Source organism: Nomascus leucogenys, chromosome 16 (assembly GCF_006542625.1).
Source record: "Nomascus leucogenys isolate Asia chromosome 16, Asia_NLE_v1, whole genome shotgun sequence".
In the NCBI taxonomy this organism is placed as follows: domain Eukaryota; kingdom Metazoa; phylum Chordata; class Mammalia; order Primates; family Hylobatidae; genus Nomascus; species Nomascus leucogenys.
The window spans coordinates 4013078-4039241 of NC_044396.1; the positions used below are offsets into that span (position 1 = coordinate 4013078).

General features: G+C 40.0%; 1 protein-coding gene across 2 annotated transcripts in view; it reads right to left on the minus strand.

Moving 5' to 3' along the window:
• Positions 1-25600, minus strand: part of PREX2 (phosphatidylinositol-3,4,5-trisphosphate dependent Rac exchange factor 2) — a 280879-nt gene extending 255279 nt beyond the window's left edge. For both annotated transcript variants that reach the window (XM_003274806.4, XM_003274807.2), the window contains exon 1: positions 25451-25600. In XM_003274806.4, coding sequence (XP_003274854.2) covers positions 25451-25591 — 141 coding nt within the window. In that variant the 5' untranslated portion in view covers positions 25592-25600. The remainder of the gene's footprint in view (positions 1-25450) is intronic.
• Positions 25601-26164: the final 564 nt, after the last annotated feature.

Sequence of the window (26164 nt, forward strand, 5' to 3'; positions counted from 1 at the left end):
TTAACTGGTGAAATTTATTAATAATTTACACATGTTCCTGTATGTTGTTTCAGTTATCTGTCACTGCATGTCATAGTTCAGGCTGCTAAAACAAATTACCATCAACTGAGGGGCTTGTAAACAACAGAAATTTACTTCTCACGGTTATGCAAGCTGAAAAGTCCAAGACTGGGGTGCCAGCAGGCTATGGTGAGGACCCTCTTCTGATGATTTCTCCTTATGTCCTACTGTAAATGAAAGAGGGGGACAGAGCTCTGTGGAGTTCTTTTTATAAGCGTACTAATCCTATTCAGAAGGCCCTACCCTCATGAACCAATGGCTTCCCAAGGCCACATCTCCTAATCCCATCACATTGGGGGGTTAGAATTTCAACATATACATTTGCGGGGGACACAAACATTCAATCCATTATGTTGCATAACAAACTATGCCACACTTAGTGGCAGACAATAACCATTTATTTTGCTCATAATTTTGTGAATTAAGAATTTAAGAAGTGTTCAGCTAGACATTCTGCTATATGTGGTACCAGCTGGGGTACCTGGAGGATCCATTTTTAAGATGGCTCCATCTCTTCATCCCTCACATGTCTAGTGCCTTGGTGTTACCTTGGCTTCTCTCTCTCTGTCTCACTCTCTCTCTCTCCCTTCTCTCTCTCTCTCTGTCTCTCTCCCATCTCTCTCTCTTCTCTCTCTTCTCTCTTCTCTCTCTCTGTCTCTTTCTCTCTTTCTCTCTCTCCCTTCTCTCTCTCTCTCTGTCTCTCTCCCATCTCTCTCTCTCTCTCTCTCTGTCTCTCTCTCTCTTTCTCTCTCTCTGTCTCTCTCTCTCTTTCTCTCAGTGTTCCATATTCCAGGGTCTCTCCACATAGCTGAGGCATCTCACAGCAAGTTGGTCTCAGAATAGTGGCACTGCTTCTATGGCAGCTATCTTCAAGAGAGAGCTATTCTCAAAGCACATTTTCCAAGAGATCCAGGGATAAAAATTTCAAGAACCCTTAAGACCTAGCCTTGGGAGACATTAGTCAATTGCAAGTTTCAGAAGTAGCTCAGAATCAAAGAAAGGGTGCTGCTACACGAGGGGCAACTGCTGGGGGTTTGGTTCGTTAGGAAGACAACTTTGAGGACTGGTTGCAACAGTGTGTTATAACTTCATCAAAAGCTTAAAAGTATAGAAGAATCTATGCATTTTTTAATCAAAAATGAGTTACTATCCTGGCCAGGCACAGTGACTCATGCCTGTAATCCCAGCACTTTGGGAGGCCAAGGCAGGTGGATCACCTGAGGTCAGGAGTTCGAGACCAGCCTGGCCATCATGGTGAAACCCCGTCTCTACCAAAAATATTAAAAAAAAAAAAAAAAAAAAAAAAAAATAGCCGGGCATGGTAGCACATGCCTGTAGTCCCAGCTACTCAGCTGGGCAAGAAAAAAAAAAAAAAAAAAAAAAAAAAAAAAAAAAAAAAAAAAAAAAAAAAGCACTCGGAGGCTGAGGCAGGAGAATCACTTGAAGCTGAGAAGCGGAGATTCCAGTGAGCTGAGATTGTGCCACTGCACTCCAGTCTTGGCGACAGAGCCAGACTCCATCTCAAAAAAAAAAAAAAGAAAAATCAGTTACTATCCTGATAAATATTAAGTATACTAGCTGAAAAAGACATGCTGAAATAGAATACTTAGGCACTGCTTCCCTTCCACACTAGCTATTCATAGTAATATTTGTTTGCTGAATTCTGTTGCTCTCATTTTCTCCTTTGTTCAATGTATTAAGATATTACTATACACTTGGAAATGTAGGCAATAAAAAAGATACATACTAACATTTGTTTCACTTTAAAAGCATGTATTCACTCATTCATTCTTTAGGTTCACTATAGGCCAGGCATTGCATTAGAAATTAGTTATAGAGAATAAAAATGTGAAAAAGGCCCAGTTCCTGCCTACAGGTACTTATATAACAACACAATGAGTAGGACACACACACACACACAAAAACCAGGCCGTGTGCAGGTAACATCAGCCAGATCCACTGGTTCATTATAATTTCAAAAGACTAGAGAAGACCATGAACTTTGGTTGGTATTCAGTAGGTCAGGGCGAGCTACAGTTTTGAGAAAGCGAGGGACAAAATAAAAATCATCCATTCATTGGGAAAACTAGTTTCTTAGCAGTGCAGGAAGGCTTGAGAAGAATAATAATAACGGCAGAAGCCAGAGCTCTCCAGAGAGAGGTGCACAAGCCCACACTGAGAAGTGGTATGAGGAACATACAGCAAGGATGGATTCCAGAGCTAATTCTGAGTCACCACAGTCAGGATGCAGCAGAGACTGGATGTGCACACAAAAACTGTCCATTTTTCTACGTGGTTTTACAACTAACTTAAGATCCAATTGTTTATATCCTTATATGAAGAAGGTAATAAAACTGCAAGAGACCAAAGCAATAAATGAATTTGAAACAAAATTATTTCTAAAATGCTATCACTGCATCATCTCTAGGTTAAGAGGACCATCATAACTATTTATTCCAGTAAAAGTTAATAACTTTTTCTTAGTATTAGCTTTGTACAATCAGTTCCAAATAAATTCTCAGAATTTGCATGATAAATAGTAGGAAAATTTTCTCACCCTCATACTTGGCCAATCCAATTATTTTAATCTACCAAAAACAATAAAAATGTCAACTCCCTTTCATGCATCCTTTGTTATCCCTTATATGGAAAAGTTAGCTCCAAAATGTAATGAACTAGCATATTTCTAGGTAGGATTTTAGCTAATTGATGTCATGTTATAATATATAATACCTATTAAAATGTATTTTCAGAACATGAAGAATGCTCATCAATTTTCACTTTTAAAATCAAGTTTATGAGAATGCTTTTTAAAAACTCTATAGATTTTCCTTTTACTTTTTTCTCTCTTTTTTTTCATAGCAATCATGTTGTTTCTTCTCAACCAAGATACTGGCAAATTGTATCTTGTTAGTCTAGGTCCAAAGCAGTATACCAAGGCACCACTGAAAGAAAAGCTTTCAGACACAAGGCTCCTATAATTCACATTGCCTTAAGAAAGCTGTTTATCAGAACACATCAAAGCAATTTTTAGTAATAATTCACTCTTTTTCCAATTTTCAATCTAAGTGAAGAAAGGTACATGGCACATTTTTATAATTCATAGAATATTTTCTTGATTATTTATAGCATATACTACTCTACTTCAGCCAGTAAGATACTTAACACCTAGTATGTAACAGACATATGCTAGGTTCTATAGAATATATCAAGGAAAAAAATGTGCATTAAGTTTTGCAATAAGTGAAAGGACCTTGAAAGTTAGAACAATTGAACTAGCACTGTTCTTGATGTTAACTCTTAGGTTCCATTTTCACATTTTACATTTAACTCTCGGTATCCATGCATTCTGGGGCTACTACTAATACAACTGTTCCCAGCTGTAAAATGTCTGACTTGCTTTACTATCAGGCCCAAATATGATAATGTTTTATAAACTGTGATATACCACACAAAAAAAATTATTACAAAACCCACATACATAGTAATGCAAGACCAATAACACTGAAGTGCTAAGATATGTGTTACCAACAATAAAACCCATAGTTGGTAGTGACAAGAACCTATATAGGAAGTGACAAGAAGATAAAAGTGGTATGAAACAGACTAGGAAGAGATGTCATTACAGAAAGGTGATGTTTGAATTGGATCCTGAGTATGGATATTCAAGAAGAAAGAAGAAAAGATATTCAAGTATGAATATTCAAGAAGAAAGAAGAGCATACATAAGTAGAGGCATAAAGGCAGGTCAGCAAGATGTTTGATGGATCACTTGAGAACCCTATAGGAGAGATTCTTCAGGAGCAGCTACAGTCAGTTAATTTGACAGATATGCCAAGGGCCCTTTTTTATAAAAAGGCTCTAAAATGACAAATTGATAAATTAGGATGTTTGAGCATCAAGGAGGCAAAGTTTATGATAAAATGAAATAAAAAGATGAAAACACTTTTAGGAGGATTAATCTGAGCATGTTTGTTGGATGGATATCAGCCTGCCCCATACTTTTATTGCCGTATCACCCCTAAAGTAAAGGAGACTACTTCAGAGAAGAAGTAGGGGAGGCCTGGAGAAAGGGGGTATATCTAGTGACACTTAGAAACAGAAATCAACAGGGCATTGAGAATGGCTGAACAAGGGATGAAAGACATGGAGACAAAGATGACACTAAGCCTTCCAGTCCAGGGAGACCAGAGAAGACCAATTATAGAAAAATAGGGGAGGGACAAAGAGGAGTTACATGTCCTCTAAGGGAAAATGATGAATCTAGTTTTGCACATGTTGAGTTTAAGGCAAAAGTGAGACATACAATGGAATGTCCTTATATAGAAGACATGACCTTGGGGTTCAAAATCTTCACTGGAGCAATATAATTTAATTTGGCTTATGTAAAGGTAATTGCAGAGGCCATGGTCAGTTGATAAGCTTACTGGAAGGGATTAAAGTAGGTAGAAAGGGATGCAAAGGTAAGAAATGAAAGTTAGAAGAAAAGTAGGTAACTGTAGAGTTTCATCAGTGAACCTAAGGGAGGCCCTACAGGGAGGGAATTTCAAACAAGTAACACTGATGAACAATGCCGGGGAAGTGAAGAGAGCTCAAAACTGGTGACAGAATTAAGAGGTATGGTTAAAAGATAGTCACGGGGAACCTTCAGGAGCCTAGCTTCTTAAAAACAGGGTCTGAAAGCCAGGTTGCAAAGCAGTTGAAAGAGGAAGAGAATGCAGTAAATTCAGCAGTAAATACAACGATGTTGTCAGGGAACCTGAAAGCTTTGGGACAGAATTTACACAGGAGCTGCAAGAGGCAATGAGATTCAGAAGAGGTTTCACATACTTTCAACACAGAATACCTGACTATATCTGATGGCATAAACAGGAAGAAATCAAAGTTACACTTTTGTTCCTTACTCATATGTAGAGGTAATAAGTTTTATGGAGATCACCAATGGGCTTTATTACAGAAATTACTGCAATCAGAAATCAAGGGCGATTACTCATTCAGCCAAAAGTAAAGACACCTGAGCCCCTCACAGCAGTGAACTTTAATTATATCTTTAGACGTAAGGGAAAATATGAAAACAAAACAAAACCATTAAGGACATCACATCAAACAAGTGGCTTTACAGAAATCAGTTTCTTGCACTTCAAATCTCCCTTGGCATGCATATGCTTATGTTCACAAATTGGCAATTCGAAAATAATTCTCCATATCTCATCACAACAAAGAACTTTGGAAAATACATCAGTCCTCCATGGGAATTCTCCAAAGACTTTAAAATATTAATTTCTACAACATCCTTATTTCCCAAAGTAGCATACTTCCTTTCCCACGTCAGGAGTACTTCCCACTAATCGCTGTTGTCTTATTGCCTTGCTCAGACACATGGAAAATGATTTGTTGACTGCTTTCTACCTAAGTTAAATCAAAACTTTATAACTATATCTTTTCCACTACCAGTATTTCTCAATACTATTGAAAAGTATTACTAGATAACTATATCTCCAATAAATGCAGCCGCCTAGCTATCATTTCTCTTTAGTTTCCTCTTCAGTGTTGAGTTACTTCTTAGTTTTATAAGTGGATTTTGTCAATGCATCTCTGCTCATTATTCATTCTATTATGATATTATCTATTTTCTAGGGGCAGTTTGGAAAGCATGTATCTCAATCCTTGATTAATATATATATTAATGTCATGTGTTCATTTCCTTGTATTTCTGAACCCTACTCCCACATTAGAATCACCTGGGGAGCTTTTCAAAAATAGTAATTCTTGACTTCCACTCTCTCTTCCCACACCCTGAGATTCTAATTAAGCTGGTCTGGACCGAGGTCCAAGCATCAGCAATATTCCTCACCGATTTAGTCTTTCTGACTTTTGTTGAGCTTAATGAATTGATCTCTCTCAGGTCTCACCTGTGCCCAATACAGCCATTCCTGCACTCTGTGGCTAGAAGCCGGCCTCCCAGATGACCCTTCCTGAACCAAGGCCCAGTGTTTTGACTTCCTTACTCAAAAATCTCCCCTAGCTCCCACACTGTCTACTAATTAGTTCTAAACTACCTCTACTGTTATTCAAGACCATCCACCATCTGGCCCCAAGCTACCTTTATTACCCCCTATACCACTCTATACCCCTGCACCTACTCTTCAATGGGACCATTTTAATCACTGTTCCACAAAAGCAACACCATGAAATGGGACAGCCTTTTCCACAGTTCCTGTGAAAAGTAAAATCTAGTCAAAAGCCACAGGCCTTTACTCTTTGTTACTAGAACGACAGATGAAAGGGAATCTGTTTGCATTGGGTAAATAAATATAAGAATAATAATCGCAAAATAGCTGCACATAGCACATTTCTGCTGCTGTGTTAGCAGGTGGATGAAGTGAGCCCTGCACCCCCAGTCTCTGTCCTGACCCTCAAGCCTCCTGACATGCACTTGGAATAGGCTCCTGTATGATAATCAGTTGTTTCACAATCGCGGAAGAGGAAAATGATTTTCTCCTGATTTATTTCATATTTCTTACTCTGAAGTTGAAAGAGGATTACCTCTTGATCAAGAAAATATGAGTCTGTAGCTATTAGTGTGAGAACTCTAACTCCAAGTTATGTTTGCTATATTTTCCCAAACTAGCAGCCCAACAGAATCTCTGTAGGAGGTTGGTGGAGCTGAGAACTGCTAAGAAGTTATTAGGCTTTATTTGAAAATTAGTTCCATCAGAGACATAGCACCATAAAAATAGATTAGGGGTATTGTTATTTTTGCTGGCATAATTAATACCATGTTGTTGAAAGGCTGATGGTCATTACACTATTTCTTCATATGAATAGGAACAGTCCTCATTTCAGGTTTGGGGGTTTGGGCCTTTTTATTTATTATTTTTTTTAGTGTGGGGTGGTAGTTTGATGATTAAGCTGTATCTGAACTTTACACTGCTTTACATGAAATTTAGAGGCTATGACTCCAAGGAACAGATTTCGATCTGTTTAGATGAACAGATTGAGATTAACTCACCTTCAACAACTGTTACACAAATATACACCATCAGGTCAATAAACAAAACCACTTCACACTTTGACTTCCCAAAATGGAGATAGCTGATTTCTGTCTTACTATTTCCCATACTTATGGAATCTCTAAGCAGATTATAACTACAGCATAAACAACCAAGAGGAAAAAATATGCAAGGTACCGGGAATTAGAGCAAATTGAGCTATAGAAATTTTAGAAATTATAGAAATTTTCAGACTGGAGTGAGACTCAGATGATGGGCATGAGATTCTCTCACTCTCTTCCTTTTGTTTGTAGCAACCCATTTCACCTGTGCTCACCTGGGAATGAGCTGAAGGAAGAGCCTTCCCATTTTCACACAGTGGTAGCAAAATGAACCCACTCACCAAAATAAATAGCAACCTTCGAACAAGCTGTCAGGAAGAATTTCAAGTTTTTCCTGAGGGTTCCATCTCCAGAAGAGACCAGACTTGATGTATTAAGGAAGGTCCCAGCAGCTGGTAAGTATTCTTCTAAATTATACAATAATCATAAAACATTAATAAACCTTCCTAGGTGGAAAATGGACTTGAGGGAGTAACTACAAACCAACTGTCTCAAATGTTACTCTAATCATCTCAGGAAGTAAGTTTAAAAGCAATCAAAATCTACCTCTCCTTGGGTTATAATTTTGGTCCTAATCCTTATTATTATGGGATGGTCCATCCCTCAGAGTCATCACAAGCCTAAAGGCCACACTCAAAGCTACACAGTCAGTGCCAGAGACTCCTGCATGAGAAAAGATACAGGGGGCGATGAGACCAGAATACCTGAGAGTGGGCTCAGCAACAGCAACGACATTTCTCTAAAAGGTAGCAGAGATCTCTGAAGCTGCTGCTTTGGCTGTGGCATTTGTAGACCACAGAGAGAGAACTGAGCTGGGTTAACCCTTGTCCCCGGTTCCTTTATGACCCCCTGCCATGTTCAGACATTGTCTTAGACCAAACTCTAAATGCAGCCTCGCTCCCCAGTGATAACCCCAAGCAAACACTGTGCTCTTGATAAATGAGCACTGTCAGCACTCAGGGCCTCCAGGTCAGGCTCTGGCACGGTGACCCCAGCCACACGACAACCTGATGACTGGCATGAGCATTAAGACGCTGAGCAGAGGGCGGCAGAAAATCTCAAAGCCTCCAAGTAAGAGCTACTGATGGATTGAAAATTCTGTTACAGAGTTCAAGGAGTTTTACATATCTGATTTCCTTCCTAGGCACTGTATCTTGCATTATTTTTAGGCAAGTCTTGCCTTTAAAGTTCACCCACGTATCCTTTGCATTCTTGTGGGTTAGTTTGGTACAACGGCTATTAGGTTAAGGCTGATTGTCTCCATTTTGTCAGATTCATACCACAGTCAAAACCAGTTCCCCTGAAAAGCATAGATAAGAAACCCAGGATTTTCCTTACTTTGAAACAATCAGGCAGACAGGTCACAAATAGCACAAAAGAGAAGTGGATGCAAAAGATTTCAACTTTCTGCGGTAATTGTGTTTGCACTTCCTTTTAACTTTTATGATGTATGAGCCACAGAAAGGTCTCCTTAAAGAGAAACAGGAAGAAGAAAGCACATAACCTTATCAAAAAAATACAGACAGCTAAATTCCTTCCCTTTGGTTATACTTTTTAAAAGCCCAATATAATTATTCACCCATTCCTATTCTGAAGTTGGTAATGATGATGGTAATAAACCTATTTCCTTTTCTTTGTGCTGCGAATTCAGTGAACTGAAGAATGAAGCTCCACAAAAGGCTGCTTAAGAAACATCATTTCTAGAACTAACCCTGAAAAAAATGTCAGCACCAGAATCCGAGCTCCCAGATTCCATTAACAATTTAGTCAAGAGCCGAGGCTCCAGGATGCTAAGGAGAAAGGGAATATTTTCCACAGTCCTCAAGTGACCTTTCCCCTCCCCACAGTCTCTGGCAGAGGCTTCCAATGGCACTTTACAGGCCACACAGGGGCCTCTTCCAGCTGTCCACAAGTCTCAAGGGAGTCATTTCTACAGGGCTATCAGAGAGAGAATACCACAGGAAGAAAGCAGGGGAGGGTTTGCAAGGTACTTTTTTTTTTTTTTTTAACTTTAAGTTCTAGGGTACATGTGCACAACGTGCAGGTTTGTTACATATGCATACATGTGCCATGTTGGTGTGCTGCATCCATTAACTCATCATTTACATTAGGTATATCTCCTAATGCTATCCCTCCCCCCACCCCACGACAGGCCCCGGTGAGTGATGTTCCCCACCCTGTGTCCAAGTGTTCTCATTGTTCAATTCCCACCTATGAATGAGAACATGTGGTGTTTGGTTTTCTGTCCTTGCGACAGTTTGCTCAGAATGCAAGGTACTCTTGATCCTTCCTATCCCCTTTCAGGGAAAGGCCTTAAATAAGAAAAATGTATGAAAGCCCCTCATACCTTAGCTTTTAACTCACGTCTGGGATTATCTAAGGCAATGGTCATAAAATGGCTTTTAGAGCCTGCTGCACATTCAAGATCTCCAATTCCCACCCCTGCCCCACTTGTTCAGTGCTTCCGTCCCCTCACTGCTAAAGGATACTTCATTTCCAGCAGAAGCTTTTCAGCCAATGGTGCCCCAAATGCACAGCGTGCTGGGTTCCCATCCATGATGAATTTGAATGTTGGCTGCAGTTCCACTAGACACGGAGCTGCTGGGCATGAAAACTGATTGACAAAACGCTGCACAAAATAAGCTCCTCAATGGTATAAACACAGAACAGAGTGAGGCAGTGGATTTTAAAGTTTGCACCTTTAAAAAATATATGCCTATTATATTAAAGTCGATAGACTGAAAAATGACAACTAAAGAATGACACTAGTTAAAGCTTTAAGTCTTAGTGTCACCATACTTTTTCTAATCTGTTCTATTAACTTTATTTATTAGCAATGTACATCTGGGTTTAATCTCACCTCTGAATTATCACTACACTGAAGATTTAAACAAGAAATCAATTGGCACTTTCCTCCTGGATATTGCCTGTTAAGGTTTACAGTAAAAAATAAAAATTCTTTCAAATATTTTTAGATATTTACAAAAAAGAAGAGTGACAGAAAAGAGTGAATGCCTGCTTTTTCATCTTACATAAAATGTCAAAACACATGCACACTTATTCCTCTTCTCTGCTTCACTTATTCTCCCAGGCACTTAGACTAGCTAATATATCATATATTTTGCTCATTTATCTTGTAGCTCCTGGGTTAGAGTCGGAGCTCCATGAAAGCAGGAATTTGTAATGCTTGTCAGTGCTATATCCTCTGAACCTAGAATAGTGATTGGCACACAGTAGGTGCTCAATAAATATGCCTTGGACCATGAAGAATAAAAATATCTGGATTTTGAAAGCAATCATTGGAGAGAATCAATCACAACGCTTAACATATTAGGGGTTATTTTTTAGGTTGCCTGATTCATAAATTATGCAATGCTGAAAATAAGGTTTTTCACTTAATAAAGTTGTTTTTGCACATTAATTTATAAATAGCTCTGGTTGCATTTTCTTTTTTTTGTTGTTGTTGTTTTTTGTTGTTTGTTTTTTAGAGACAGAGGTCTCACCATGTTGCCCAGGCTAGATTTGAACTCCTGAGCTTAAAAGATCCTCCCACTTCAGCCTTCCAAGCTCTGCCCAGATTGATGCATTTTACGGTAATTCCTTTGTTCTCTTTTACAGATTTTTTAGTTCTGTATTATTTAAAAAAAAAAACCTGTAGATTTTACTTAACACATATTCAGTACTAAGGGAAATTACAGAATATCATGGAGCAGTTGGAACTTTGAATTGTGACATACTGGAAAAGAAATAATTTGTAGGAGGGATATATAGTACAACATAGTAAAACTACAGGCAATTTATTTTCTTTAAATTTTAGCAGATATTTTCTTTTTAAAAAATTTATTCAAATATCCTAGCTGACTACCTAGATCTCTCATTAAGGTTTGCTTATATTTTCACAACATCATCAGAGGTGAATCTGACCCAAATCCTCATCTATAGAAATACATATATTTAAAATTGAAGATCCAGTCAAGTACTAAGCTCTCAAATTTTCTGACAATCCAACTTATCATGTTCCTCATAATGAAGTCAACCATAAGTAGAAATGTCTTTAAAATCTTAAATCCCAAAGAATATTTGCTACCCTCAAAACATTTAATGATACAGAGAAGACCCAACTTACATGTGAGAATTACTAGCGCACTAAAAATTATACAGGAGAAACACCAACTTCTCCTATTTTAATTGAAAGCTATGCTCTTCCATCAATAACATGATTCCCTTTTGGACCCTAAAATCATGTGGTTATGCTAACTGTCCTTGCTAGAAACTGAGGAAAATGTCTATAGCTATAGAACATGACCCATTTACCAAACTTCATTCTATGACTATCAGAAAGCCATTTACTCTCCCTCCTCTATCCTGTCAAACAAAGTAGGTCTGGCAAACAGAACACTCTCAAGAATAGTGATCATTTTTAACAATGGATTCATTTAATATATGTTTAAACTACATTAATGCTTTTCACCTAAGCAACCAATAGAATATCCATTGAATGCAGACATACACACATTTTGGACCATGTGTGCATATATATATATACACATACACACACATATATATATATACACATACACACATATATATATATACATAATAATTACATATGTTAATTATACAAACTAATTTTGTATCTTTGCCTCAAATGTCTTGTGATTTGATCATATATAGGATAAACACATGAGCTATATTTAAACACAAAGCCAAGGCTTCAAACTTGTTAGGAAGCCTGTAAATACACAGAGATCCAAAATGATCCCAGAGGACTTAAATTAAGCTGAAAATAGCATGGGTACCAACATATATTAAGAGATATGCCAAGGGGAGAACTAAGGTTTTCTATTTTTGAAAGGTTCCTGTGTTTCCTTATTTCTGTGAGGGAAACTCCTGACTTCTGGGTAATCTTTGGCTCCTGAGTGCTTGCCTGGCTCTAACCCTGTCTTGGATTGACCATAAGCTCCTGTTGCTCTCTTGTGCTTGATGGTTTGCCTGAAATGAACTACTGTTCCTTCCTGACTTCTAGCTTCTGTGTACTTCCGGAGTCAACAAGTTCTGCGTCCCTGCTTCAGCATCTGCCTTGGTTTTCCTAGTCCTGATTAATCACACCATTCCCACAATCCAGAAGAGTCTGGGCCTGTAATTCATCAGCAGAACATCTTGGAAGAGCTATACAACTTTTGCAGTGGATCTTTTCAGAATCCCCACTCTCCCAATTAGGAACTGACCAAAATGTCCCCAGGTGTGAGTTTACAATGATCCGAGCCTTGAAGGTAGTTCTAAGTTGTGAGTTAAATATGAATATGCAGTGCCTAACACATAAGAAACACATAACAAAAACAGAATTTCCATATTATCTTGGAATATTTTTTTCTGGAAACTTCCACAAAATTTTAAAATTACATAAAATCACCAAATATCCCAAAGCCTTTCTGTAGTGAAAGCCAATGGAAAAAAAACAAAAACTACCTTGAGAGCTCTGGAGTTCTTACAAATACATGTGAAGAGAGAGAAATGTTAGATGGATTGCTATGTGGGAAAGAATATATTACTTTAGAGGAAAATAATCCATTATATTTTAAATACAACAGGTTCTTACAGTAAAGGAATCCAATAACTAATATAAATGATTTTCTGAGGACAGGAGACTAAAGTATTAATGGATTCAAAATGTGGCAGAGACGACTCTTTGCCCCTCAATATTTACACCCATGTCATTATTTCCGTGTAGAACTCCCTAAGTTTCAGCTGGGCACGTGGATGTCCAGCCAGTCAGCATATTTCCCAGTCTCCCTTAGAGCTGGATTAGCCATGTTACAAAGATCTGGCCGTGGGGATGAAAGTGAAAGTGATGTGTGTCATTTCTGGGTCATATCCTTAGAGGGAGTGCTTGCCCTCCACTTTGTCTCCCACCCTCTGTCCCCGTGGGGCTGGAATGTGAAAAGTGTAGTGGTAAGTCAGCTTCAACCATAGGGAAAAGGACAACACCCTACTATACTAGCTCCCCCACCTTCCCTAACCCATTGGAAACACCTAGAGAATCTACATAAATACTGAGAATACTGAGGCCTGGCTCTCACCCCCACATACTCAGATTTCATTGGTCCTAGGGGCTGGTAGAGCAATAAAAGAAGCAGGAGTCTCTGAATGACCTGATGCCGCTAAGCTGCTAACCCCACTGGAACACCGCTGGGGTATATTTAATTTAAAAATTAAATAGCCAGAGTTCTAAGAGAGGATGCAAAAAAGGTCATGTTGATTACATATGGCTTTCCTGGCCACAAACAATCCTTCTGCATTGTTCAAACTATTGTTATTTGGTCTCTGTTAAAGCAGCTGAACAAACATCCTTACAAATAAACACAAAATTCTGGCCTTCAGGAAAAAAAACGAATATGTTAAGCACAGGTAAGAAAAAATACTCTTCTTTTTCTAAAGGAAAAACTAAAGTACAACTATTGAAAACCAAAAAAAGTGCAGTTTTAGCATAATCCGGGGAAATGATGGCTGAACTAGAGATTTATTAAAGAAAAAACAAAAAATAAACTAAAAGTATTAGACAAAGGTAGAAAAAAGATACTAAAGTTGGCCAATTCATTAATGATTTGCATAAGTCAATGAGGCCTTGGTATCAAAATGTGATGATTTTAGGACAGAGTTAAATAAATATTGATTTCTCTTATAGGCCCATTTTTGACAGGACATAGGTTAGACTGCTTTAAGACATGGTCTTAGTAAGAAAGAATAAAGATATAGTCTCCTTCTATTTTGTTGCTCTGTCACCCTGAACATGTACCTTCCATTTCATGTTCTAAAATGGCTGCCCCATCACCTGCCATCACATCCTCATACCAGCCAGGGAGAAGAGGGAAAGGAGAAAAGAGAATGCACACTCTTCACAATAAGGGCACACTGCAGAAGTTATCCAGGCCACTTCTGCTCACACCCCACTACCCAGAACCTTTACACAGGCCCACACTTATCTGCATGGGAGGCTGAGAAATGTAGTATTAAGCTGGACCTAAAACTTTTATCACTATAGAATAAAAGAACATTGGGTATTGGGGACACTTAGAAGTCTCTGCCAGAGGTTTCATTATGAAGTGGTACAAGAAAACTTGAGATACTTGTTGCCCAGGCTGGTGTGCAATGGTGTGATCTCGGCTTACTGCAACCTGCGCCTCCTGGGTTCAAGTGATTCTCCTGCCTCAGCCTCCTGAGTAGCTGGGATTACAGGCACACACCACCACACCCAGGTAATTTTTGTATTTTTTTTTTTTTAGTAGAGATGGGGTTTTGCCATGTTAGCCAGGCTGGTCTTGAACTCCTGACCCTCAGGTGACCTCCCAAAGTGCTGGGATTACAGGCATGAGCCACCGCACCCGGCCAACACCTCTTTTTATATCCCAGACAAGGGTTAGCACAGCAGAGTCTCACCTGCTGGTCTCTGGCTGGGGATAGGAGTTGGAGGTCGGGGAGGGCTTGACAGGGAGGGCAGAAAATAATTTGGGAGGAAACAGCTTGGCAGGGATACTCTCATGTTTTGGGAACCCTGTGCCCAGGGAGTGGCTGATGTCAGCAGGCAGTGCTGGGAGTGAGGTGGGCACGGCAGTGAGGCTTTGTGAGTGGGAAGGGACACTCAGCCAACATCTGCAAGGCAGTGGGATTTGGTGGCGTTGTGTCTTCTATTGAATTTAAACTGCCAATTTTCAATGAAAAGTCTCAGTTTTAAATTGACTAAAATAAAAGCATGTTCTAAAGATCAAAAAAAAAAAAAGAAAACTTGAAATAAAGTTGTGTCTAGAATATTCAAAATACATTTTGTAAATATATAAAATAATATAAAATTGGCCAGGCATGGTAGTTCACACCTGTAATCCCAGCATTTTGGGAGGCTGAGACAGGTGGATCATCTGAGGTCAGGAGTTCAAGAGCAGCCTGGCCAACATGGTGAAACCCCGTCTCCATTAAAAATACAAAAAATTATCCAGGCATGGTGGCAGGTGCCTGTAATCCCAGCTATTTGGGAGTCTGAGGCACAAGAATCGCTTGAACCCAGGAGGCAGAGGTTGCAGTGAGCCGAGATCGTGCCACTGCACTCCAGCCTGAGCAACAGAGCAAGACTCTATCTCAAAAAAATAATAAATAATAATAAAATATATAAATACAAATATATTTACATATAAGATTATAGAAAGCCAAATTTGACATAGTTATACAGTATAGAAAATGAAAGCCCCCTTCATCCACATACCTCTGGGAAAATAATGAATTCTTAAAATAATCTTGGAGTATGTGGGTGCGGGACTAACATTTAGGTCAATTAATAGAGCATAATAATGCCTTTCCATAGATCTTCTCCTAGTGCTACTGATAGAAATAAGGCTTTGGAATGGGAGATGTTATTTCTGGAATCCTAAGATTTCTTTCTTTGGGGCAACAGTCTCAAATAAGAAAAGGCTGGAACTCCTAGGAAGCATGAAAGCAAGGCCAAGTTGAGGCATTACAAGGAACCAAGGGAAAACATTAGCATTTCTTGCACAATCTCTGAAAATGTGTCACCATCTATAAAGCCTCTCCTACTGGCAAGAAGACAACTTAAATAGATAATTAAAATAACAAAAGTGGCAAAGCAAAATCAAACACAGATATCAATCCATATTTGACTCTCTCCGAGAAACAAAGTTTTCAGATGAATAAAAATGTTTATCCATCTATATTCTACATTGTGATATTTTCACTGTAAAACCAGAGAATATTTTTATATCGGTATTCTAAATTAAATCAGATGGAGTCATTTCTTAAGTACTGTACAATTTAACCTTTCAAATGAAGGGTTTGCCTTTTAATGGAAAAATATGCATTTCACATTAATGACAAAACACAATGTCCTTGGCTAAGATATTCTCGAGCAAAATAGATCCCTTTTTGTACACTATGGTCCGTTATATGTAAGGCTATACAACAAATTTATTCAATAAATCAAAGTCTGAAATCACCGATAGTAACTAGAAGTGCTTAAAAATCGTAACTTCAAATCAACATATTAAACATGTTAATAATTAACATAATTAACATTCTTAAACATAATTAACATTCTTAAAATTTCAATCATTGAACTCTTGGATCAAATGCAATAGTTTATGAAAATGAGGGAAAAATTTTTTAAGCAGTTATTATTAGATGTATCATCATGTGAGGTTATGTTCAATATCATGGAAAAAGTGACCCAGCCACACTTTTAATCAATGAAACATTTACTAAGGAATGCTTTTCCTGAATTTTTGATTGTTTGAGGCAGCTCCAATGTTACAAATCAAAGATGATTTTAATATAGCTAATGCAATTTTAATAAATTGTAAATTCTTCAATTTACAATTATAATTAAATCAAAGATCTTGATTTTAACATAGCTAATAATATAATTCTAATAAATTCACATTTGAAAAATTTTAATAAATTTAATAACACTTTTAATGAAGAACAAAAATCCATCTCATGAAAAGTAAATATAAATAAAATGTTTAAAGAAATAATGCAAACTAAAACAATTATTTTTAGGTCAAACTAATAGTGCTGAAAACACAGACATAATAATTTTATTTGGTATGAAAATATAATACCAGGTATATACTAAAAGAATACTTAAGAAAACACTGTTTAAAACAAGTGCTGAAGAAACTATAATCACACTAAAATGTCAGATAAATCATTTTCTTTTTTTTACATGGCTAATGACTGATATGTGCATTAAATGTAAAATAGAAGCTTTATACTATTTGCACCATGGTTTAAAAAATGGTTGTCATTATTTCTGAGATTTGAACCTATTCATACTAGATGTAATAAACCAAAAGTGCTTACGTCTCTACTTGAGCTTCTAAATTCACATGTCGTGTTTAAGAAAATCACATTTAAAAGAATAATTGAACAAAGCCTATCATACATCCACCCTCAGATGTCCAAGCTCAATTCCCTTTTCTATTCCTGAAAGTGTGTGTCCAAATCATTACTGTTCTCTTCAGGGCACTGCCCTCTCAGCAAGAACAAACAACAAAACAAGAACAAAACAAAACAGAACATCAGACAGAAAACCAGAGTTTAACTTCATAGAGGAAGAACGACCATCGGGTAGCAAGCAACCTCCATACTTGCCTCTCCCCTAAAGTGGCCCTTGTCCTTACTCCTAAGTTCCTTCTGGAGGAAAGCCACCCTCCCTGCTGGCTCCCAGAACACTCCCTCTCCTGCATTCCCTATGCCCCGCTGGCGTTCTCAGAACCTTCTTCTATTAAGCTTGTCCTTATGCCTCCAGGCTTGGAAAAGACAGGGTGACTGGCAGACCAGGCTGGTGACTCTCAAGCTGGTCTGAGCACGTGCCAAGCACAGTCTGTGGATAGACAAGACAGCGGAGAGAGAGACAAGCTTGGAGTTTAGGGAGGGAAAAAAAAAACACTTCCGGCCAGGCACCGTGGCTCACGCCTGTAATCATAGCACTTTGGGAGGCAGAGGTGGGGGAACTGCCGTAGCTCAGGAGTTTGAGACCAGCCTGGACAACACGGTGAAACCCCGTCTCTACTAAAATAGAAAAAATTAGCCGGGTGTTGTGGCATGTGCCTGTAGTCCCAGCTACTCAGGAGGCTAAGGCAGGAGAATCCCTCGAACCCAGAAGAGGGAAGGTTGCAGTGAGCCAAGATCGCACCACTGCGCTCCAGCCTGGGCGACAGAGCGAGATCAATAAATAAATAAATAAATAGATAGATAAATAAATAAATAAATGAAAAGGAAGAAACACTTCCTACCTATCAGGACTTCACCTAATCAGAAGCTGATTTGAATTTCAGGCCAGCCCTGTGAGGTATTATCAAATGTGTTTTCCAAATATGAAACTGAGACATACAGAGGCTGTGTTGTTTGCCCAAAGAGAGAGTTTGTAAGTTTCAGTACGACGATTTTAAACCAGTTCGTCAGATTCTGTGCCATGCAGTTCACCTCACTGTCCCAGTGTGGGAGGGAAAGCCTCTGGTATGTGTTCACAAGGGGCCACAAAGACCATCCCAGGCAGTTCCACTAGCTGTACACTGGAGAAGCAGCAGAATTTTTAAAATACACAAGTGACAGCTTGCCCATTCTTAGTTTTACTACGTTTTACTATGGGTATGTTACAAAGCAAGATGGCTCAGAAAATTCGGAAAATTTTGCCCTGTCTTATCTCCCAGTGCCATGGGGGTGCTTTCTATGCTTCCCCCAAAGATGCCATTTGCCCTCTGCCACTTTCTGTTGTCGCTGCTTTAGTTCCCTTTTTATTGTCTCTCTCCCCTTGGCTAGGCTCATCTGTCTTACCCATCCCTAGACAAAATCATCCCCTTCTCTCCTTGCAGTTACCACCAAACTCCTTGAATAGTTTATCCATCATCCTTCACATCCTCAGCTTCCACTCATGTCTCAACTGGTTCTGACAGTCTGGCTTTTGCTCACACGCTCTACTGAAGCTAAAACCCCAATGACATTCTAACTGCCAGATCCAGCGACCCCTTCAGTCTTTACACATCCCACTTCCCTCAAGTCCTGCCACTTTAAAGAGACCTTTCTTTGAAAACTAGATCCTTCCTTGGCTTTCAAAGTATCACCTTCTCCTAGTTCTTTGTTTCAGCCTTTGATAGCTCAAAGTCACCTGCACACTCTACTCTTCCTCCATCTTTTAAACATTGACTCTCCAACTTACTACCTTTTGTTTGTGTGTTTTCTTCCTCTAATTGCTCTCCTTGTGTCATCTCACTCAATTGACGGTTTCAAAATACATGGTTAGTTAATTTTTAGATCTCTCACTTTTGGCCCAAATTATTTCTCAAGTTCCACATTCTTATCTTCAAAAATCATAGTAGTATTTGTGGCTCAGCTCAACATGTCCAAAAGCAAATTCATTTTCCTTCTCCTCCTAGTGCTGTTCTGTCCCCTGCATTCCAATTCTCAGTCAATGACACTACCCATCTAGTCTTCAAAACTAGAGAACTAGCCCCATCCTATGTTCTCCGTTCTACTTAAACCTTCACTTCTGAGAGTACACAAAATATTAAAGCTTCTACCCAAAAAAGCCCTCATAGTTGGGCGTTGGATTTGTTTGTGGTTTGGTTTAGGTTTTTTGTTGTTATTGTTCTTTTATATTTTCCATTGCTTCTACCCCAGATCAGACTTTCCACGTTTCTTACCTGGACTAACGCAATGACAGACTTTTAATGGGTAACTAGACTTCAATCTTTGTTCCTCAACCTTGTCAACAGAATTCTCTTGCTAAGAAACAATTCTAACCACAATAGCTACTATTTTTATATTAAAGTAATCAGTATTATAATAGGGTATAATTATAAGACTGTTTCAGACCCCCAAATGTGAGGATCTGCCACACTGAGGTCACATAGCACATGCAGCACTCTGGGGATGGATAATTCTCCCAGTACAGCACATTCCTCCTCCTCCTTTAGGAGCCAGCTCTATCATCACCTCTTTCCAAAACTTCCCTTGACTCCCCAACTGAAAGAATCTCTATTGCCTCCATGAGACTTTGCTCATGGCTCTAGTGTCGCAGCTCCCATTGAGTATTGTGATGACCCAGCACCTAACATAAGCTGCGTTTGTCTGCACAGGCTGCCATAATAAAATACCACAGATTGATAGCTTAAGCAGAAATTTATTTTCTCACAACTCTGAAAGCTTAGAAGTCTAAGATCAAGGTGTCAGTAGGTTTGGTTTCTCCTGAAGCTTCCCTCCTTAGCTTGCAGAGGCCTGCCTTTTCCCCATGTCCTCCCAAGGCCTTTCCTCTGTACACCCCAGTATCTCTCTGTGTGTCCAAATCTCCTCTTCTTTGAAGGACACTAGTCAAACTGAATTAAGGTCTACCCTATGAACTTATTTTAACTCGATCACCTATTTAAAGGCCCTATCTACAAATACAGTCCTATTCTTAAGTATTGGGGATTAGGACTTCAACATATGATTCCTGAGGAGGGACACAATTCAGTCCATAACATAAACCTTAAGCATAATGTGCTGAATCAATCATCTTTGCCTGGAAGAGTCAGGTCATGACTTAAAGAGTTTGATTTCAGATGCATTCAAATTCTGCTTTGTTTGCCTGTTTGTCTGTTTTCTTGAGTGCCTGCTATTTACAAAGCCCTGTGTTTAGGCCAAGAAAAGCATACATAGGAAGTAAATGCAAACCCCCTTTTCTCTGGGAATTTGCCATCTAGACAAATGTTTTTTCTAACTGCTTTTACGAAAGCTCAAATCTGGGAAAGGTAGAGCCATGCACAGAGGAGCCAGGGGGCAATCCTGAAGCCATAAAATCTAGCTCTCCAGCAGCCCTTGCAAGGGCCTCTGGAGCTCCAGGGAGCACAGTTTGAAAGAGCTAAGAGACACGCATATATTAAGCTGAATAATAGAGTGAGGATGCAATTGTTTAAACTCCAAGGCGCCATACTAACTATGGTTGTTGTTACCTGGAATATAAAGTTTTCTCACTGTCTTAAAATCAACCAATGAGCATTTATAAGAATATCATTAAAAAGACTACACTAACAGAAGGAAAACAAAGAAGGAGGAAACAAAGAAGAGAATTTGGGACATATAGAAAGGGTAGAAGAGGAATATAACAGAAACAAAAATTCTATCTAATGAGGATCATAGGCATGGCTTTTTGTAACAACTGTAGCCATCAGCAAGATAACAGTAACTACTTACAGGACCCTCTTATGAGCCAGATGGGCCAAGCCCAATGCATGTATCATATCATCCTTACAATACCCCTGAGAAATGCTATTGTTCTCCATTTTACGAATGAAGGAAAAGGGGCATGAAAAGTTAGGAATGTGTTTAAAATCACAAAGCAAATTAGAGATGGGACTCAAATACTAAGGTATCCAAGGCCAAAGCCTGGACAGGCAACAAACTTGAAAATATTTTGTTTATGACAAGACACATAGCTTGAAGTCACTGTTTTAATATGCCCACAATGTGGACTAGCCATGCATTCTGGTTTGCCAGGAACAATCCCAGTTTCCATCTGTTTCCCAGTGTCATTATTAATAGCACTCCCTTTCACTCTCAGAAGTGTCCCAGTTTAGACAGTAAATTATATGGTCATCCTGCCTCAATGCCACTGACCCACAATGTAACTGGCCTACACAATTTTCCAGGCCCAGTTCAAAATAAAAATGTGAGGTTTCTTGTTCAAAAAGCAGGGGCCTGTGGGGGGATGCTGTTAAAGGTACTGAAATATAAAGCTTTTTTCTTTCATGTATCTGCTCTGCTCATGTCCACCATCCCATCAGATTTCATTTGCAAAACACAAGGTCAAAGATAAAATTGGCAAGAATTTCAAGATGGCAATAGCAGAGCATTAAAACAAGCTGGGCATCCTTCTCAGCTCAGAACCGTGGGCCACTGCACAGGATGTGCATCCATGAAGCCAGCCCTGGGTCTTCCTTTTCTCTGTCCACTCACATGAGTCTGTCATCTCGGCAGGCTCTGTCACGGGTTTGCAAACAGGAAACAGGTTGTAACTTACTATTGTCCAGACTTTGGATGTTAAAAACTGGATGTTAGGTTCATATAATCATTTATTTAGAAGAAATGTTTGAAAATATTTTTAATAAAGCCCAAAATTTCATTTCCCTAGCAAAACAAGAACATAAATTCAAGCAAATTAGGTCACTCTCTACCATTTTATCTGTGACCTAAAAATAATTAATCTAGATAGTGTAACCTATCCATGACCTCAAACAAAAATTTAAAATATATGAAACAATAGTGCATGCAAAGTCTTTAATACCTCAATATCTGATTTAAATCATGTTTCTGTTTTAAGGGCAGGTACCACATGTTTAATTTGAAATTTTTTGCTGCATAAATTCATATGTGCCTGAGCAAAACTGAAAATTCTACTATCTATTTAGACCAAATGGAAGAAAACAGGAAATCAAAATGTTCAGGATGATTGAGGCACCATCCTTAAAAATGGAGTGGGAGGATAGAGGATGGGTCAACTCGTTGATTCATGCATGTACTCAACAAGCATTTCTTGAGGACCTACAATGTCACAAGCACTGCACACAATTATGGAAAGCACAGGCACACAAGGTGGTATGTCCCTGTCCTCAAGGAGGTCTAACAGAATGAGACCAAAGTAAACAAATGCACACATCAATTACTTTGGGTACTATGGAAGAAGGAAATGCAGGGTAGAGTGGATACAAAGCCAGAAGCACCTGGGAAGAAGGGGCTAACTGAGCCTTGAAAGCTCAGTAGGAATCCACCAGGTACAAAAGGAAGGCCCCAGGAAGAACAAAGGCAGAAGCCTGAGGAAGCACAGCCCACCATGGAAAGACTGGCCAGGTGAAGACACAGAGCTTTGTTCAAACAGCAGTGTGTGCCTGGGGGCAACTACAGAGAAGATGCAGATAGACCCATTCCACAGCTTAGAGAAGAAAGGCAATGCTCATGGGCTGTCTTGGGGATGGCAGTGGGGGAAGATGCTCTTTCCTTAAAGGCCAAAGTGTGGGAATTGAGGAGTGAGAGGGCTCAGAAATAGGAAAGATTTTAGAAAAGCTTTTCCCTCTAGCCATATGATTTCTTTTTTTTTTTTTGAGATGGAGTCTCACTCTGTCACCCAGGCAGGCTGGAGTGCAGTGGCATTATCTCAGCTCACTGCAACCTGCACCTCCCGGGTTCAAGTGATTCTCCTGCCTCAGCCTCCTGAGTAACTGGGATTAAAGGTGTCCACCACCACGCCCGGATAATTTTTTGTATTTTTAGTAGAGATGGGGTTTCACCATGTTGGCCAGGCTGGTCTTGAACTCCTGACCTCAGGTGATCCACCCGCCTCGGCCCCCAAAAGTGCTGGGACATATGATCTTTTTATAAAGCTAATAATACCATTTTGTTTGCTTAATTACAGGGCGGTTAAGTAAAAATATGTTCTTAGTAGAACTAAAAATATGTTTTCTACCTCTTCTTCCTCCTCCTAATAAAGATTAGTCATCCTTCACCCATGTTAATGGCTTAAAGCAATCATAGAAATGATTAATGACTAATCTAACAAATATTTAATTTGACTTAGGAGTAAACTATCAATTTTTGGCAACAAATTTACCACTCGACTTATTTAATACTATGACTAACTTTTAAAAATAACTTCTATTGCTTGTTTCCATCTCTGATCATTCCCTTAGGATAGGTTCCTACAAGAGGAATTACCAGGCCAAAGGGTTTGAATAGATTAAAAGCTCTTGGTACATATTAGCATAGTCTAATATCAAAACCAGAGTGACTACATCAACTTCAGGTAACCAAGAAAACTCCATGGGGAGTAAATGTTGCTATAAATAACACCCTAAAAAGAAAATCTAATAATGTATTATAAATAGATCTCAGGCTTTGTAAGCCAGAGTAAACTTTTATTTAGGATGACATTCAGACTAATTAGTGCATTGGTGCATATAAACATAAACAGGCATAAATGACGCACAAAGAAAACGAAAAGTGGAAGAGCCCATAAATTCTGAAAGAGATAAAAAGAAATCATGAAATGATGTTCTCCTTATAAAAGGGGAAAATTTATTTTATACTTTCCATACTTTCTTACCTAACTCTATAAACTAATAGTAAGTTTTCTGTTGTAATGATCAGGTTTAAGATTAGAAGAAAAACTGATATTTTAAATACAGATCAACAGATTGGTTTTTAATATAATTAGATTAACTGTCTGCAAATTAGCATTCTGCACAGTACTTTGTTCACAGATCTTCAGAAAGAGTAATTATGTAAGAAATGACTCAGATTCTTCAAAAGACAAAGAACTTTGTTACCAAAAAAGTTTCATGAAAGCCAAATTTAAAGCTATTAAAAATCAAATCTTAAAAACATACTTTTTTGACAATCTTTGTTACAAGGAAGTATATAATAATTCTATAAATCACCAGTTACCAGGATATTCTCAAATACCTGTACATTTGCAGAGAATGTGGCCCCTGGAAGTCAAGTATATTGATTTTGAGAAGTCAACCACAACCCAGCCTATACATTTTTACATCACTTGAGACACTGTTCTTTCCTTCTTGCCACAGCCAAGAAGTGAATTTTATCTGTCATGATTATAAGCAGAAAGTTGACAGATTTCAGAACACTAAGCAGGAAGTCTGGCACCTGAAATATTTTCCTTCAGACCAAGGGGGCATGGAATTGGTTGTTGGAAGGAGAAGGATTTGGATGAGATCACAAAAACTAAAGCTCCTGGTTCTTTGAATGATGCTCTCCCAGGAATCTGGGTGGAAAGAAGTCAAGGCTCAAATTCTTTGTCTTTTCAGCAGTGAATAGGAAAAATTCAACTTTTGAGTGTTATCTCAGCAGTTACTTTCACTCAGTTTTGCCCCTTCGGCCCTAAAATGAATGAAACGTTTTCAAAGCAGATGGCAGTGAGTCAAGCAGAAACGTGGAATGTAAGTACATCCCCACTTCCACGAAGTCCCGAAGCTTGATTACAGCACTCTCATGGGCCATGTAAACAGGGGACCAGAAACTGAGCAGAAGACAGATTTAAGCTGGGGGGAGGCGGGGAATTGTAAGACTAGGACGGGGTGAGCACCACATGTGGCTTTAATATCCAACAGCTGCTAGAGATCATCACCCCGCTGCTCTCTCTGTACCCCTACACCAGAATCCTCTGTCTCAAAGATCGTAACTAAAGCGGCCACTGCCATGTTATCTGAGTAACGAACTCGAGCACATTCAAGGATTTTTTTTAACTTAGTGTACCTGAATGTAGCCGACTGGACCTTTAATCACTAAACCAAAGCTTTAAAACAGAGTCTCCAGGAAAGAACAAGAAGGAAAATCAATTACACAGTGCACTTGAGCAGCCTGGGGAGGCGGGTAAAAGAAAAGTGAGGGAAGATGGGGCAGCCGGGATTCCCTGGACTGGAGCTCTCTTCTCTAGAGCTCACTTTTCAGACCTGGAGGTCTCCAAGGCCCCCGCAACTCAGTGAGTCTCGGGGCACTAACAAATCCCCGCGGGGGTCACCGCGCCCGCGAACGCAGCGTCCACAAGTGGATTCCCGCGCCTGTGATGCCCCGACCCGTCCCGGGTCCCCGCACAGACAATGCGGCGCGCGCTCCCCGCAGCCACTCCGGGACCCGGGACCCGCGCCCCGCGCCCCGCGCCCCGCGCCCCGCGCCCCGCGCCCCGCGCCGCCCGGACGTCCCCCCGCGTCTGCCGGGGACACTCACCGACACCAAGAACTCCAGCGTGCCCACATAGTCCCGCTCGGTCTTCTGGAGCTCGCTGAGCACGCACACGCGCAGGCGGAGCTGCTTCTCCAGGTCCTTGGCGCTCTCGGCGCGGCTGTCTCCGCGGCTGTCCTCGCTCATGGTCGGCGGCGGTGCGCGGCGCTACCCGCCGTGCTGAGCGCTGACCCGCGCGCCCGCTGCTGCCCGGCCCCCGGCGGCGAGAATGGAAAGTTGCCGCCTCCGCCAACTCCGAGGAGAGACAGAAGACTTTACATGCTAGGGAGAGGCTGGGCGCAGGGAGAGGAGGGGATCGGGCTGAAATCCCGGCGCGGGGGGCGCGGGGGGCGCGGGGCTCCGCTGAAGAAACTCCTGGGAGTCGGGGCTCCGGCCAGGCCCTGCGCGCCCGGCCCCGCTGCTCTGGCCTCACACGGCCGGGGCTGAAGGGGAAGCGGCTTCGGCAGCCACAGCAGTGACTTGGACATTAATCAAAAGCTTTGTATCCATGTGACTCCGACCCTTTACCCTTCGCCAAATCTCAGGAAAAAGGAAACACAACCCTGGGGAAGTGCTGCGTACTGGCTAATCACACACACGCGCGCGCGCGCACACACACACACACACACACAGCAGCAGCACTTGAGATGGAACTCACAGGAGGTTCCCAATCCCAGGGACACACACTCCAAGGCGCAGCTGGAGGGTTACTCCTAAGCC